Raw genomic sequence first — 16,463 nt, 5'->3', positions numbered from 1 at the left:
GAGGGGCTCAGGGCTGAGGTGTGGGCTCTGGGGTGGGGCTGGGGATGAGGAGCTCAGGGCTGCTGTAGAGGGTTGGGTGCAGGGGGTGAGGGCTTCAGCTGGGGTTGCGGGCTCTGGGGTGGGGCTGGGGATGAGGGGTTTGGGGTGCAGGAGGGCTGTGGTAGGGAGAGAGGATTCCCTCCAGCTCTCTCTCCTCGCAGCAGCACTTGGGCTTGGGGGGAGAGGTGCCTCTCCCTGCTGCGGCAGCTCTGGGGCTGGGGCCGCAGGATAGGCACCTCTCCCCTGGCCGTGGCAGAATTGGGGCTGGGGCAGGGGGGCTGGGGCACATTTAGGCCAGGGTAGGGGCGCCCCTCCCCTAGCTGTGGCAGGTCCCCAGGCTTGTTCCCTGAGCGTCTGCGCAGTGCTAAATAGGCTGCTGAATGGCCATGCGGCCGCGGAGTTTACAGGGAACTTAGGTAAGAAGCCTGTCTTTTGAATATTCTATCAAAGCAGTATGATTGGCGTTTAAGGCACTGATCCAGTAAAACACTTTAAGTATATGATTAATTTTAATCAGGTGCTTAAGACCTACAGAAGCCAATAGGATTTACACATGTGCTTTGCTGAATCATTGCCTAGTTCTTAGTACTGGATGTAAAGTTGCTTTTCTACTGAAATATAGAACTTTATAGTATGATTTTAAAAAGTTATAATGTTTAGATTATTTCCATATGTAAATAAACAGTTTGTTCAGCAGTGTAGAAGTAAAACTGTTATATTAGGTACTTCTGTCTACAAAGGAATCATACTTTTACATGTTGACCCTACAAAATACATCTTTAATAATCTGTGAAGTTGGTCAGAGCAATGAAAACGTGCTATGATGTTTCATCTTTGCTTATACTAATCTATTCCCATAGCTATTAAAACTTCAGGACAGAGTACTCAACAATGTTGTAATCTACCTTCTTGGTGATGAAGACCCCAGAGTGAGACACATAGCTGCAGCTTCTTTGATGAGGTATAAGCTAAAACAAAGGATTTTAATAATATGCTAGCCTAATACTTCCTGTACCTGCAACTAAATAATACTTAGCACTTATTTAACACTCTACATTTTAATCCTTGTTTTTATGTATATCTGTAGCTACACACACACACACACACACACACACTCTCTCTCTCTCTACTTGTGATGGAAGGAATACATTAGTTCTGAATCACCTATTGTTTTGAATTATCACACAGTGATTTCCATTTTTCAAAACATTGCATAAACATTTAAACTTCACAATACCCCTTTGAGGTATTACTCCTGAGGTGTTAATTCTGTGCCAAAAAATTATGCACATTTTATTTGTCAAAATAACACTATATAATCGCACCAGTTTCAATTATTTTGGTAATTTATTTGAAAATACCTGTCAATAGGTATGTCTGTATTGTTACAGACCCAAAAAAATTCCCCCAGGAGTAGAGTGTTAAAGAAACTGCTACGACAACCCAGTTCCTGTCTCTCTGTCCCATCCCCTCCAGAGCCCAGCTTTGGGGCCAGACTCCTGCACCCCCTCTTCCACCCCTAGCCCAGCCGTGGGGTGCCTCCCCAGCCCAGACACTTGCACCCCATCCTCCCCCAGAGCCCGGGGATCCAGAGGGAGAAACAGCCTGATCCTGACTCCTGGACTTGTATGGCGTTTCCTGCACGTCGCTTCCTTCCTTCAGGGCGTGCCGGGAACTGCAACTGCCGGACCCTCCAGCTCCCTCCCCCTCCCCGCTGCAGTGTCTTCTATTTGGAGCTGGGAAGCTGGGCTCTGCCGGTTCAGCGGCAGCCAGCAGCCCATTTCTGTGAGGGGGGGAAAAAAGGAAATGTTGCGCAGAACATTAATTCTGCACAAATTCTGCATTGCACAGTGATGCAGAATTCCCCCAGAAGTAAGGTGTATTATTTTCACTACACAGATGAGGAAACTGTGACTCCAGGAGGTTGTGATTTATTCAGTGGCATGGAGGGAGTTTGTGGTTAAACTTGGACTAGAGTTCAGGAACTGTACTTATTTTTCAGTCTTGTGTAAGGGATCATAGCAGCCAATCCTGTAGCAGATCATGTATGGCTACCATATTCAAGAATGGCATTTGGGAATGAAGGAGTAACACAACACTGGTTCTCCACTTGCGAAGTAACTCCCTTCTCTCCATGTGTCAGTATATAATGCCTGCATCTGTAACTTCACTCTATGCATCTGAAGAAGTGAGGTTTTTACCCACGAAAGCTTATGCCCAAATAAATCTGTTAGTCTTTAAGGTGCCACCAGACTCCTTGTTGTTTTTGTAGATACAGACTAACACGGCTACCCCCTGATACTTGAATCCCTGGGGTGCCACTCTTCAGTATCTCCCATGTCCACATCTGATTCAGTGGTGTAGCACATAAGTTAGTGTCACAAAAGACTGTTCTTCTGCCTTTGTCTTGAATGGGAAAGTTGCCAGAATAGTAAGTGACAATGGAGAGGGCAGGGATTGGGAAAGAATTGTTGTCCGAAGTCGAAGTGGTTTTATACAAGCCTGCAAAAGATTGATCCTCAAAATCCAGGGTGAAGAATCTGGAAGTATTGTTCAATGGGTTATTCTGTCACTAAAATATATTTTCTAGGGCTATTAAATTCCGTCTATGTTAACAAAAATGAATTGTAACATCACACTATAATTTACACACGAAATCTGGCTCAACATTTAGTTTTCAGTGCACTACAACTTTTCTAGCATTGTAAAATTTGTCAGTTGACTCGCCAGAGTGTGTGCATGTGTCGCTCTATGAATTATTTGGAGTCAGAAGCTAAAGATCTCAACATGTGTCCTCACTCTGTAAGTGGCATCAGTCTTAGAGAGGAAAAGAGGCAGGGGAAGAAAATTGTTGTTTGTTACTCAGCACCAATCACTGCTGCAGATATTTTTAAATTACTTTGTTTCCAGAGTGAATCTATTGTATTCCTTACTGGAACGCTAGTGGCCACAATAGAGGACGGTGAGAGTAAAGGTAAAATTGGAAAAGTGGGTGGTCTTAAAGTCTCCAGTAAGGATGTAAATGGTTCCTTTGAGTTAAATGTTTGAGGAGAAAGTGTGAGTTTGAGTTTAGAGTAACACTTTTAATTTTAAAAATCAGCACAGATTTACCCACACTTCTCCCTAAATTGTACATTAGATCAGTTTTTGTGATACCTATCTTTTAAAAAAGGGATTTGCTTACTATTTTACGTTTTCTGCTTTATTTAAGGCTTGTTCCAAAGCTGTTTTATAATTGTGACCAAGGACAGGCTGATCCAGTAGTGGCAGTGGCAAGAGACCAAAGCAGTGTCTACTTGAAACTCCTAATGCATGAGACTCAGCCTCCATCTCACTTTGCAGTGAGCACTATCACCAGGTACAGTATATGCAGTATTGCATTTGCCTTGCTCTAGTTAAAGAAACACTGGCCACGGTTAAGTGCCTAAATTCTGTTAAGTGCGCTGTTGTTACCACAAAGACTTAAGTGCATGCTTAATTTTATGTACTGTGAGTATCTTCATTTACTTCAACATCTTTTCAGGGTTGAGGTTTTAGGCTTGATTTTTTTCAAAGGTGCAGACCCTTTAGAGTCAATCAGAGCTGCGAATCCTCAGCACTTTGAAAATTAAGCCTTTTATATATAGGAGCCTAAAATTAGCATCAAAACTTAAAAGTTTTTATCCACTGCAGTGATGATTTAAAAAAAAAATCTTGCCTTGGCTTCTAATCCATTAGAATTATTAAAAGTTAATACTAGAAATCTAATTACCCTTCAGTCATTTGTGCTGTCTATTTACATTTTGCACTTCATTTAGTTTAGGCTGTGAAATTAAACCAGTCTATTTAGTCAATTGAACCTTTAGTTTTCATCCACAAGCATAATGCTGTTGTTCCTGGAATGCTAACACTACAAGGAAATTGTTAAGTAAATTGTTTTACATTAACATTAAAAATAATTCTTAATTCTACTCATATTATTGTAGGTTTCACGAAAAATCTGTTTTTGTGGCCCAAATGTACAGGTCACCCTATCTCAAAAAACATGGGGATAATAGAAGGGATCCAGAGATGGATGATGAAAATGGTTAGAAGAATGAATAAACTTAGATACGAAGAGAGTGAAAAGGCTGGGAATGTTTAGCTCTCAAAAGAGACAAATAAGAGGCAGTGTGGCAGAGGTATTAAAATAAGGAATGCCATAAGATAATCAGGAGCACCCAGTGTCACATCTGTCTTCCATTTAACCTTACTGCCATTGGACACTCAAAGTGAAAGGCAATAAATTTAAAACTGATAAAATGGAATACATTTTAACACAAAATTCAACTAGTCTGTGAAACTCATTTCTCCATTGTAGTGGCATTTTATATTAATGAAACCACCCATAAGTAAATTAGCATACATTTTTAAAGAGGGATATAAACGTCATGCTTCAAGACATAATTCAACCATCAACTGATGAGATTAGGAAGAAACTTTCTGTTTTGGGAGGATGATAATTCCATAATCGCCACAGTAGGTTTTTCCGGGAACTCTTCTGAAGCATCAGGCTCTGGTCAGTCTCTGACAAAACAATGAATTATATAGTCACTGATCTCATTTGGTAAGTTACCATGAATTTCTGTCTCTTTTTTGTATATGATCTGTTCATATCTACCAAGTCAGTCCCTTTTTTTTTGGTCAGTATTATTAAAATAATTTGTATTTTCAGTTGCACCTCTTTTCCTTTTTACATTTAAAACCAAACCTCTTATATGTAATGGAATAGTACAAAATAAGTCAAATGTATTCTAATCTGGAGGAAAAGGTTTTTCCTCCTTAAAACTTGTGTGTTGTGTTAATGTTGTAGGGTGTTTTGCTGCATTAGTTCTTTCTTCTGTTTAAACTTCAAGTGATAGTTATTTTATTTTATTTCCCATGGCAATTCCACTGTAGATGTGTGCGCCTCATGCAAAGATGTCAGATTTTTTTTTCCCCCCTCAGCTGTATCTGTCCGCGTGGCTTGAGTGCCCTCTGCTGCCAAAAGCCACTGTGTGCTGGTATAAGAGAGCGGGGTTGTCCCCGATTCCCCTCTCCCCTTCCCACGTACTCCCAGTGATGATTGTCAGAGCGATTTCAGACTTGTTTATTCATTTGCATTTCTCACTCCTTGTAAATAGTGGTTAATTATTGTTAGTTTCTCAAGTGAATTAGTGTTAGGTTTCTGTTTTTTGTGTCCTTTGGGATCATTTCTTTTCTCTCAGTACTGGGCTCGGTACTGGGCTCCCCAGGGTTCAAGTCCTGTGGGACATGCTCAAAGCCCATGCCTGTCAGTGATCCTCATCTGACCTGCCTGAAGTGTTTGGGTAAGGCACAAGTTAGTGACAAGTGTCACATCTGCAAAGGCTTCAAACCACGCTGTAAGGATAGAGCAGTGAGACGTAAGTGCTTGCTTATGGAAGCAGTACTTCGACCCTCCAGCTGAGACATTGCGTGGGGAGAGCGCCCCAAATACTTCACCATCGGTACACAGTGCTCCATCATATGTATCTTCAGCTCCGTGGTCCTGATCCTTGGTACTGAAGAAGAGACCCAGACCTTCCTCGGGTTCAGTATCTTGTTCTTCCACATTGGTGTTGAGATGAGATGGGGGCAAGGACTCTAGTAAGCATGTAGCAGAGAGAGCTGCCCCAGGAGCCTTGCCTATTAAGAGGGGTTCGATGCCTCTGGGCCTGTGCCAGGTCCGTTGAGGCTGTCCCCTAAGAAGCATTTGAGGAGCCAACAGTCGATGCTGTTCCCATCTGCCCCAAAGGCATATACAGTCTCTCGGTGTGGGTTTCATCAGCATTGGAAACCATCCAATTGCTTCCTGCACCCATGGCTCAACCCTCACCGCATCAAGAACCCCCCAGTACCACTTTCTAGTCCTCTTCTCAAACCAGTTTTATCAAAAGGGAAGCCTCCCTTTCTTCCTTTGGTATCACCATCCCCGGGTTCAGGTTACCTCTTACTGGTAGAGTCAGCATCAACATCTCCATTATGCGAAGCTTCTGACTACTCAGACTCAGAAGTGCAACCTTCTGTACCGCAGCTGGGACACAGTGCACTTACATTCCTTCAAGATTGTCATGGCCATGAACAATGCAGCAACCCAAACATTGGCCTTTTTCTAAGGGGCAATGGCCTAGAAAAGGATTGGTCCCGGGTCCATACCAGTAGCCACTCTGGGCTCCATGGGGCATCCCTCTTCCAGTCAGGACCTCATCTCAACCATCTCGTCAGTTGTGGGGAGTGCATCAGACGTGATGGCACTGGGAACATTGTTCCCCAATATCTGATGTTGAAATGGGTACTGGGCCCCAAGAGCATCTCTCTCCAGTGTCTAGTATTCTGATTGGTCCTGACCAACCAGCCTTCTTGGGTAGCTTCTCCACCACAGATTATGGAGTTACCACCACCTCAGATGCTGGCTGCATCCTTGACTTCGTCACCAGATGAAGCAGTTGATACAGTGAAAGACTGATCTCCTCCGAAGACCACAGGACCCACTGAAACAAGTGGTTTTCAGTTCTTGGCACTGAAGAATTCTCACAAGTTGGTGGACATTCTAGTATCTGCCACCCTTTCTAAGACTGATCTGCCAATCAATGAAGCAGTCATGGAGATGGTCAAGACTCTGTGGTAGACACCCTCTTCCCTGGCTCTTACAGTGAAACGAGCTGACCGGAGGTATTTTGTCCACTCTAAAGGGTATACACATTTTTTCTGTTACCCTCTCTGGGTTCTGTTGTAGTAGGAGCTGCTAATGAGTGGGAAAGGCAGGGTTACCAAGCCTCCACAGCTAAGAGCAAAGACTCAAAAATACTAGATTCGTTTGGTCATAAACTTTATTCCTCAGGGGGCTTGCAGCTCGGGATTGCAAACCAGCAGGCACTTCTGAGTCGATAAGATTACATACTCTGGTAGAACATTGCTAAATTCAAGGACAAATTACCAGAGGATTTCAAGCAAGAGTTCTCAGTGATGGAGGAGAAGGGTTAGCTAGTCGCTAAGACTGCCCTCCAGGACAGTCCGTATAGTGAACATTGGGCAGTGCCAGGAGAAGGTGGTCATGGTTACAGTCCTCTGGATTACCCACAGAAGTACAGCAGACCATACAGGATCGTCTGTTTGAAGGCCTTATCCTGTTCTCGGAGAGAAATGACAGGCTTCAAAGTCTTTAAGATTCTATGGCAACAATTAAGTCCCTTGGAATAAACACTCCAGTGACTAAAAGAAAGCATTTTCATCAACAACTCTTTCGACACCATAGCTTTGGTGTCCCCAACATATGCTTAGGAAAAAGGGAAGGAGCTATAAAAGGCGCCCTTCTCTTCAGTGTCAGTGAGCTCATCGCATCCAGCTACCTCTTATAGGCAGACGTTTTGATGGGGTTGTTGAGGACTGTATATCTCCTCACTTCGGTCTGTTCTACCTTTTTTGTTTACCAATTTTTTGTCCTGATTCCTAAGTGCCTAGGCCCACACAACTTCAGAGCAGAGGGTCTTAAGCACAGTGGAACTGGTGTGTGCCATACAATGTACTTCAAACCTTCCCCGTCTCTCTTCACAAACCACTCTCATAAGACTGCCCCTCAGCAGGAGGTCCAATCTCTTCTCCAGATAGGGACCAGAGAGGAAGTACTGTTGGACCTCAGGAGAAAAGGCTTCTATTCCTGTTACTTGATCCCCAAGACAAAAGGAGGTCTCAGGCCCATATTAGATCTAAGAGTTGAACAAATTCCTGAAGAAAGTAAAACTTCACACGATTACCCTAGGTCCCTTCCCTGGGACCAGGAGACTGGGACAAGGAGTGCCGAGCTCAGCTTGTACACTGCAGCCTAGTATGGCTGGGGTTGGATAATTTTAGCCGAGCCAGCCTGGATTTGAGCCAACAGGTTCAAGGGAGAGCCAGAGCCGGGGGAAGAAGGCATTCGCCTGACCTGAGCTCGGTGCTGCAGGGAGTCAAGAAAGTAGATTTAAAACCAAAAATCAGCTAGCTGGACCCCTTCCCACTCCCCCAGCTTCCAGGGTTTGATTTCTGAAAACAGCTGGGCAGCTAACCCCAGGTCAAGCCTGGGGAAGGAGTAAAGGGGAGCTGAAATCAAGCTGGCTCCACCTTTGATCCTGTAGTTCGGGCTTCATCCCTGGCGGCACGGTGCCCCGTCCCCATTGGGCACATGGTCCTGCCTCATCCCACCCCACCTTTTATTCATGCAGCTCTCCTCGCCGACTAACCTCCCTCCCCCACCTGCCCACTTCGTTAGCCATCTTTCCCTGCACCACAGGGTGCGCTACCTACGATGGAGCATCGAGAGAGAACACATTTGGGCACTACGAAATTAGGTCGAATTTATAGAAGCCGGTTTTATAGAAATTGGTTTTATACAATCGATTGTGTGTGTCTCCTCCCCCCACATAAAATGCTCTAAGTGCATTAAGTCGGCGGACCGCGTCCACAGTACCGAGGCTAGCGTCGACTTGCGGAGCGTTGCACTGTGGGTAGCTATCCCACAGTTCCCGCAGTCTCCGCTGCCTATTGGAATTCTGGGTTGAGATCCCAATGCCTGATGATGCAAAAACAGTGTCGCGGGGGGTTCTGGGTACGTCGTCAGGCCCCTCCCCCTCCGTCAGAGCAACTGCAGACAATCGATTTGCACCTTTTTACCTGGGTTACCTGTGCAGACAACATACCACGGCAAGCATGGAGCCCGCTCAGCTCACCGTCACCATATGTCATCTGGGTGCCGGCAGACGTGGTACTGCATTGCTACACAGCAGCAGCTAATTGCCTTTTGGCAGTAGATGATGTATTATGACTGGTATCCATCGTCGTCGTATTCCTCAGTGAGTTCGGTCAGAGGCACCTGGGCAGACATGTTTTGTCTCCTGGAGACTCAGTCCTGCCGGCAGTCCTATTGAACCATCTTGACGATGATGGCTAGCAGTCGTAGTACAGCATCTTTTGGCAAGCACCCAGAAGATGCCGATGGCTATCAGTCATGCTGCACCGTCTGCTGCCAGCTTAAGATGTAAAAAATAGATGGACCAGATTTGTTCTGTATTCATTTGCTTCCCCCTTCCTCCGTGAAATCAACGGCCTGCTAAACCCAGGGTTTTGAGTTCAATCTTTGGAGGGGCCATTCTGTGTGACAGTTGTTTGTGTTTCTCCCTGATGCACAGCCACCTTTGTTGATTTTAATTCCCTGTACCTGCAAGCCATGTCATCACTCGCCCCTCCCTCCCTCCCTCCGTCAGACAATAGTTTCGCGCCTTTTTTCAGCTCAGACGCCGTAGCACTGGGATCATGGAGCCCGCTCAGATCACTGCAGCAATTATGAGCACTATGAACACCACGCGCGTTGTCCTGGAGTATATGCAGAGCCAGAACATGCCAAAGCAAAACCAGGCAAGGAGGCGATTGCAGCGCGGTGACGAGAGTGATGAGGAAATTGACATGGACATAGACCTCTCACAAAGTACAGGCCCCAGCAATGTGCAAATCATGGTGTTACTGGGGCAGGTTCATGGCGTGGAACGCCGATTCTGGGCCCGGGAAACAAGCACAGACTGGTGGGACCGCATCGTGTTGCAGGTGTGGGATGATTCCCAGTGGCTGCGAAACTTTCGCATGCGTAAGGGCACTTTCATGGAACTTCGTGACTTGCTTTCCCCTGCCCTGAAGCGCCAGAATACCAGGATGAGAGCAGCCCTCACAGTTGAGAAGCGAGTGGCGATAGCCCTGTGGAAGCTTGCAACGCCAGACAGCTACCGGTCAGTCGGGAATCAATTTGGAGTGGGCAAATCTACTGTGGGGGCTGCTGTGATCCAAGTTGCTAGGGCAATCAAAGACCTGCTGATATCAAGGGTAGTGACTCTGGGAAACGTGCAGGTCATAGTGGATGGCTTTGCTACAATGGGATTCCCAAACTGTGGTGGGGCGATAGACGGAACCCATATCCCTATCTTGTCATCAGAGCACCAAGCCACCGAGTACATAAACCGCAAGGGGTACTTTTCAATGGTGCTGCAAGCCCTGGTGGATCACAAGGGACGTTTCACTAACATCAACGTGGGATGGCCGGGAAAGGTACATGATGCTCGCGTCTTCAGGAACTCTGGTCTGTTTCAAAAGCTGGAGGAAGGGACTTTCTTCCCGGACCAGAAAATAACCATTGGGGATGTTGAAATGCCTATGGTTATCCTTGGGGACCCAGCCTACCCCTTAATGCCATGGCTCATGAAGCTGTACACAGGCAGCCTGGACAGTAGTCAGGACCTGTTCAACTATAGGCTGAGCAAGTGCAGAATGGTGGTGGAATGTGCATTTGGACGTTTAAAAGCGCGCTGGCGCAGTTTACTGGCTCGGATAGACCTCAACGAAGCCAATATTCCAATTGTTATTGCTGCTTGCTGTGCGCTCCACAATATCTGTGAGAGTAAGGGGGAGACATTTATGGCGGGGTGGGAGGTTGAGGCAAATAGCCTGGCCGCTGATTACGCGCAGCCAGACACCAGGGCGGTTAGAAGAGAACAGCAGGGCGCGGTGTGCATCAGAGAAGCTTTGAAAACGAGTTTTGTGACTGGCCAGGCTTCCCTCCTCCCCCCCCCCCCCCCGGTTCACTCTACTTCCCTGTAAACTAACCACCCTCCCCTCCCCCCTTCGAGCATCGCTTGCAGAGGCAATAAAGTCATTGTTACTTCACATTCATGCATTCTTTATTAATTCATCACACAACTAGGGGGATAACTGCCAAGGTAGCCCGGGAGAGGTGGGGGAGGAGGGAAGGAAAAGGACACACTGCAGTTTAAAACTTTAAAACTTTAATACTTATTGAAGGCCAGCCTTCTGATGCACGGCAATCATCTGGGGTGGAGTGACTGGGTGGCCGGAGGCCCCCCCACCGCGTTCTTGGGCGTCTGGGTGAGGAGGCTATGGAGCTTGGGGAGGAGGGCTGTTTGGTTACACAGGGTCTGTAGCGGTGGTCTCTGCTCCTGCTGCCTTTCCTGCAGCTCAACCATACGCTGGAGCATATCAGTTTGATGCTCCAGCAGCCAGAGCATCGACTCTTGCCTTCTGTCAGCAAGCTGACGCCACCTATCCTCTTCAGCCCGCCACTTGCTCTCTTCAGCCCGCGATTCAGCCCGCCACCTCTCCTCTCGTTCATATTGTGCTTTTTTGCACTCTGACATTGACTGCCTCCATGCATTCTGCTGTGCTCTGTCAGCGTGGGAGGACATCTGGAGCTCCGAGAACATATCATCCCGAGTCCGCCGTTTTCTCCTTCTAATCTTCACTAGCCTCTGTGAAGGAGAAACATTTGCAGCTGGTGGAGGAGAAGGGAGAGGTGGTTTAAAAAGACACATTTTAGAGAACAATGGGTACACTCTTTCACGTTAAATTTTGCTGTTCACATTACACAGCACATGTGCTTTCGTTACAAGGTCGCATTTTTCCTCTTATATTGAGGGCCTGCCGGTTTGGTGTGAGAGATCACTCACGCAGTGCCAGGCAACAGATTTCGGCTTGCCGGCAGCCATGGAAAGGCAGTCTTTTGGCTTTTTTAACCTTCTTAACATGTGGGAATGGTTTCAAACAGTAGTGCCCTCATTTCCCATACCAAGCACCCGTTGGGTTGACCATTTAAAATGGGTTTGCAATGTAAAAGGAGGGGCTGCGGTTTCCGGGTTAACATGCAGCACAAACCCAACTACCCCCTCCCCCCACACACACACCCAATTCTCTGGGATGATCACTTCACCCCTCCCCCCCACCGCGTGGCTAACAGTGGGGAACATTTCTGTTCCGCCGAGCAGGAACGGGCACCTCTGAATGTCCCCTTAATAAAATCACTCCCATTTCAACCAGGTGTCCGTGAATGATATCACTCTCCTGAGGATAACAGAGAGATAAGGAATGGATGTTGTCTGCATGCCAGCAAACACCAGGACCATACGCTGCCATGCTTTGTTATGCAATGATTCCAGACTACGTGCTACTGGCCTGGCGTGGTAAAGTGTCCTACCATGGCGGACGGGATAAGGCAGCCCTCCCCAGAAACCTTTTGCAAAGGCTTTGGGAGTACATGAAGGAGAGCTTTCCGGAGATGTCCCTGGAGGATTTCCGCTCCATCCCCATACACGTTAACAGACTTTTCCAGTAGCTGTACTGGCCGCGATTGCCAGGGCAAATTAATCATTAATCATTAAACACGCTTGCTTTTAAACCATGTGTAATATTTACAAAGGTACACTCACCAGAGGTGCCTTGGGTGAGTTCGGGGGTTACTGGTTCCAGGTCCAGGGTGATAAACATATCCTGGCTGTTGGGGAAACCGGTTTCTCCGCTTCCTTGCTGTGAGCTATCTTCATTGTCTTCATCATCATCTGCCTCGTACCCCAAACCCGCTTCCCTGTTGCGTGATTCTCCATTGATGGAGTCAAAGCACACGGTTGGGGTAGTGGTGGCTGCACCCCCTAGCATGGCATGCAGCTCCGCGTAGAAGCGACATGTTTGCGGCTCTGCCCCGGACCTTCCGTTTGCCTCTCTGGCTTTGTGGTAGGCTTGCCTTAGCTCCTTAATTTTCATGCGGCACTGCTGTGCGTCCCTGTTATGGCCTCTGTCCTTCATGGCCTTTGAGACTTTTTCTAATATTTTGCCATTTCGTTTACTGCTACGGAGTTCAGCTAGCACTGATTCGTCTCCCCATATGGCGAGCAGATCCCGTACCTCCCGTTCTGTCCATGGTGGAGCTCTTTTGCGATCCTGGGACTCCATCATGGTTACCTGTGCTGATGAGCTCTGCATGGTCACCTGTGCTCTCCACACTGGGCAAGCAGGAAATGAAATTCAAAAGTTCGCGGGGCTTTTCCTGTCTACCTGGTCAGTGCATCTGAGTTGAGAGTCCTGTCCAGAGCGGTCACAATGAAGCACTGTGGGATAGCTCCCAGAGGCCAATAACGTCGAATTCCGTCCACACTACCCCAAATCCGACCCGCAAAGGCCGATTTTAGGGCTAATCCCCTCGGCGGAGGTGGAGTAAAGAAACCGGTTTAAAGGGCCCTTTAAGTCGGAAAAAAGGGCTTCGTCGTGTGGACGTGTCCAGGCTTAATTCGATTTAACGCTGCTAAATTCGACCTAAACTCGTAGTGTAGAACAGGCCTTTGTGGTCTGAAACAGTTAGATATGTTTAAGCAGAAACTAAGAGCCAATGCTAGAAGAGTGATAACTTACAAAGAGCTTAGTTAGGTATTGGAAAATCAGTCTGTTGCTATGCACTGGCAGTGCGATGAGATGAGCAATTAAAAAAAAAAAAAAAAACCTGCTTTAGTCGATCCAGCAGTAATACCATAAGAGCTTGCAGCTTAAAATGTAATTCTACAAAGATAAAGTTAATTGGGATTTAGAATGTGAGTACGATTATGTGTTGCATTTCATTGTTACGTCTTGTTTAATATCTGGTGGACATTTTGTGAAATTTATCTCCTCAACCATCATTCACGTTTAATTTTAACTATTTTTAACAAGATACTGTTTGACTTTTATATACTCATGTTTTAATTAGTTAATTATGTTTGATTCAGAACATACAGGGGTTACAACATGGTGCAAAGTCCAACAGATGTCACTATGGAAAACAACCTTTCTAGGGTTATCTCAGCCGTTTCCCAGGCATTGACAACATCAACTACAAGAGCACTTACAGTGAGTATTTTTATAATCAATAAATAACATAAATAATTTTAATATTTTTTATCCTATCTATAAAAAAAATAAATTCAATACTTTCTTGCTGTATGCATGTGCCCCAAGTGTCATATAGCAGGTAATGAAGAAATGTTAATGATGGAAATACAATATATTGTGCTCCTACTCCCTATACTGTTAACATTGTACCATCTTGCTTAATTTTTTCAGTTTGGCTGCTGTGAAGCTTTGTGTCTTCTCTCCACAACGTTTCCAGTCTGCACATGGACTGTAGGATGGCACTGTGGGTATGTTTCTTCATCCAGTATACAAGCTTCTAGAATTCATGTTTACAAAAACAGAGGACACTCATTCAGGTATCAGAAGCCCTGCTTTAATTGTTTGCTGTTAAGCCTCACTTAGCAGTTGTTTAAAGATTTCATACAGACAGGTTTTAACATATTAGGCTTATAACAGGCTGGCATTGAACCAAACAGCACTTTCCACAATCTTAAATAATACAGTCCAGATTCTGTGGTATTGGTTGTAACTGTTAGAAAAAAATCAGTGTTTGTTTGTCAAATGGAAATGGACAAAACATTGTGGTGGCAGAGAGGGAGCTTCTGAAGGAATGTTCTAAACTCTGGAGTGGTAAATAAAAACATGTAGAGAAAAAAAAATCAGCCTCTTTTTTTGGAAGTCTGAATTTTTCACGTGACACATTCCTTATGTCTGTGTTGTAGGTGTTTGGCAATGGAAAGTAGGGTATAGCTGTTTGTATAAAGGGGACTGGCAGATGCTTTCCAGTTGCTTTTACTGGGAAGTCTGTGAGAAATGGAAAGCACTAGTTGAAGTGCATACTTCCACTTATGTGGTTAAAGTGATTTTGAAAGCCCTAAGATACTGTCTGTCTTCCAAAGAGATCTGTTACTTAAAGTAACTGTAGCCTTGTTAATATTAGGGTTTGATCCTGTATGTATTGCTGCATGTCCACTAAAATCAGTTACTGCACAGGTGTAAATATTGTAGCTGATTTTACATGTTGTGTGGCTGTGCATTTGCTTGGTTTGTGCGTTTTTTTTTGTTTTGGTCAAAACTTGTTGTTCCAAGTGTTCTTATTTATTTGTGTGTGTGTGTGTGTTTCTGCTGCATCTACTATTTTCAGTTAACCGAATATACAGTAATAAACTACTGCTATCATCTGTCTGCACTTCCCATGCCGACTGTGCTGCTTTTGCTAGTGTTGGTGCCCCTCCTCCCTTACATTAGGCTTCTGTTCAAGTCCTTTAAGTTCAGATGTTTGCTTGGGTGCTGGTTTCTCTCCCTATTTCCACATATACAGAATTAGTCTCTCACATGCTTTCTCATGTTTTCTACTTCAGCGGTTTTTCTCCCTTTCTGGTGACTGAATCGCAAGGGGAATCTGTGCCTTTATTTCATTACTTGTGGTAAAATTACAAAATCTTGCTGCTTCTCTGGTTGCCTGATGTTGTGTTGTGAAGTATAATCTCTTTAAAGACAAGTGTATCTTTTTTGTTCATCGTCTTGCCCTATCTTTCTATACCAGGCTCAATTTTGCAATACTGTTGCAATTAGCAGTCCATCCATTCAGTATACTATGTGTGACATCTGTGTGCTGAAAGCCTGTCTTTTTGAGCTATAATCTTCTCATTTTACAGGTGAAATAGGTTCAGACCTGATCAATATTTGACCGGCAGGAAGGATGGATAAAAATCTATAGTTTTTTTTGAAAAATAAAAAAAGATTGTTTTTTTTTTAATTGGATTTTTTAATTTTGTTTGTTATATTTTTTCTTTTTAAAAATAAACCTGTTTAAATTGAAATCTGAATTTAATACAAAATATGTTAAGGCCTAAACTTGTTATAGTTTAGTTATAAATGTGAAACACATTTATAAGAGAAGTTTATGTACCCAAAGCATTTAAAGTTGCTTTGTTTAATTAAAATAAATTTATATGCTGTTTTGTGTCTAATTAAATTAGTTACCATCCTAATGCAGCTTGACGCAAATGAGCCAAACGTTAATTATCTATAAATAAGCAATATATCATTCACCATTTTCTAGAATACTAAAAATATACAGCTAATAAGAATTTGAAAATATTAAACTATATAATTGCTTCAATAAATGTATATAGTTATAGTATATCTTCCTATGTAGCAAAAAGATTTACCAAATCTAGGGCAAAGGCTTTATTTAGTTGGAAATCAACATGTTTGAATGGTTATATCAACCAACAAGAATGCACCTTTCTTTAGAAAATAACTGAAGTACAAATGGAAATGCTTATTAAAATTGATCATTTAAATTCAGGCTTTCCACTAAGTGAATAAAATCATGATTTAAATCAATGCCTGTGTTGGGAGATCACAAAGAAAAAGTAGAGTACTGTAGAAAGTGTGGTTGATGATTTAATAAATAACTCATGCCCTTCTCTGAGTCAACACAAAATCAGTGTCTCTTCATGGGGCTCACTCTTGTTAAAAGTCCCATATGTAGGTCCAAAATGAAGCTGCTTATTCTCATTTTCCAGGCCCTCCGTTGTTTAGCCCCTCGTACTTCTCTCAGCTTTGTCTTCTTTTAGTCTCTCTCAATGTTTTCTTTACTCTGCCCATACTGTTTGTCTGATTGCTCCCTCCCATTCCTATCTCTGTTGTTTTTCATTCTGTCCATAAATTTGAAATTACCTGTCCACTATGCCTCCACTCTTTTCATT

General features: G+C 44.4%; 1 protein-coding gene across 2 annotated transcripts in view; it reads left to right on the top strand.

Moving 5' to 3' along the window:
• Window positions 1-16,463, top strand: part of HTT (huntingtin) — a 193,729-nt gene that overhangs the window by 69,878 nt on the left and 107,388 nt on the right. For both annotated transcript variants that reach the window (XM_024214918.3, XM_024214917.3), the window contains 4 exons: window positions 900-1,000; window positions 3,251-3,397; window positions 13,623-13,743; window positions 13,957-14,033. In XM_024214918.3, coding sequence (XP_024070686.2) covers window positions 900-1,000; window positions 3,251-3,397; window positions 13,623-13,743; window positions 13,957-14,033 — 446 coding nt within the window. The remainder of the gene's footprint in view (window positions 1-899; window positions 1,001-3,250; window positions 3,398-13,622; window positions 13,744-13,956; window positions 14,034-16,463) is intronic.

Source organism: Terrapene carolina, unplaced genomic scaffold (assembly GCF_002925995.2).
Source record: "Terrapene carolina triunguis isolate 2854851 unplaced genomic scaffold, T_m_triunguis-2.0 Scaffold66, whole genome shotgun sequence".
In the NCBI taxonomy this organism is placed as follows: Eukaryota; Metazoa; Chordata; order Testudines; family Emydidae; genus Terrapene; species Terrapene triunguis.
This window is presented reverse-complemented; position numbering and strand designations above follow the sequence as displayed.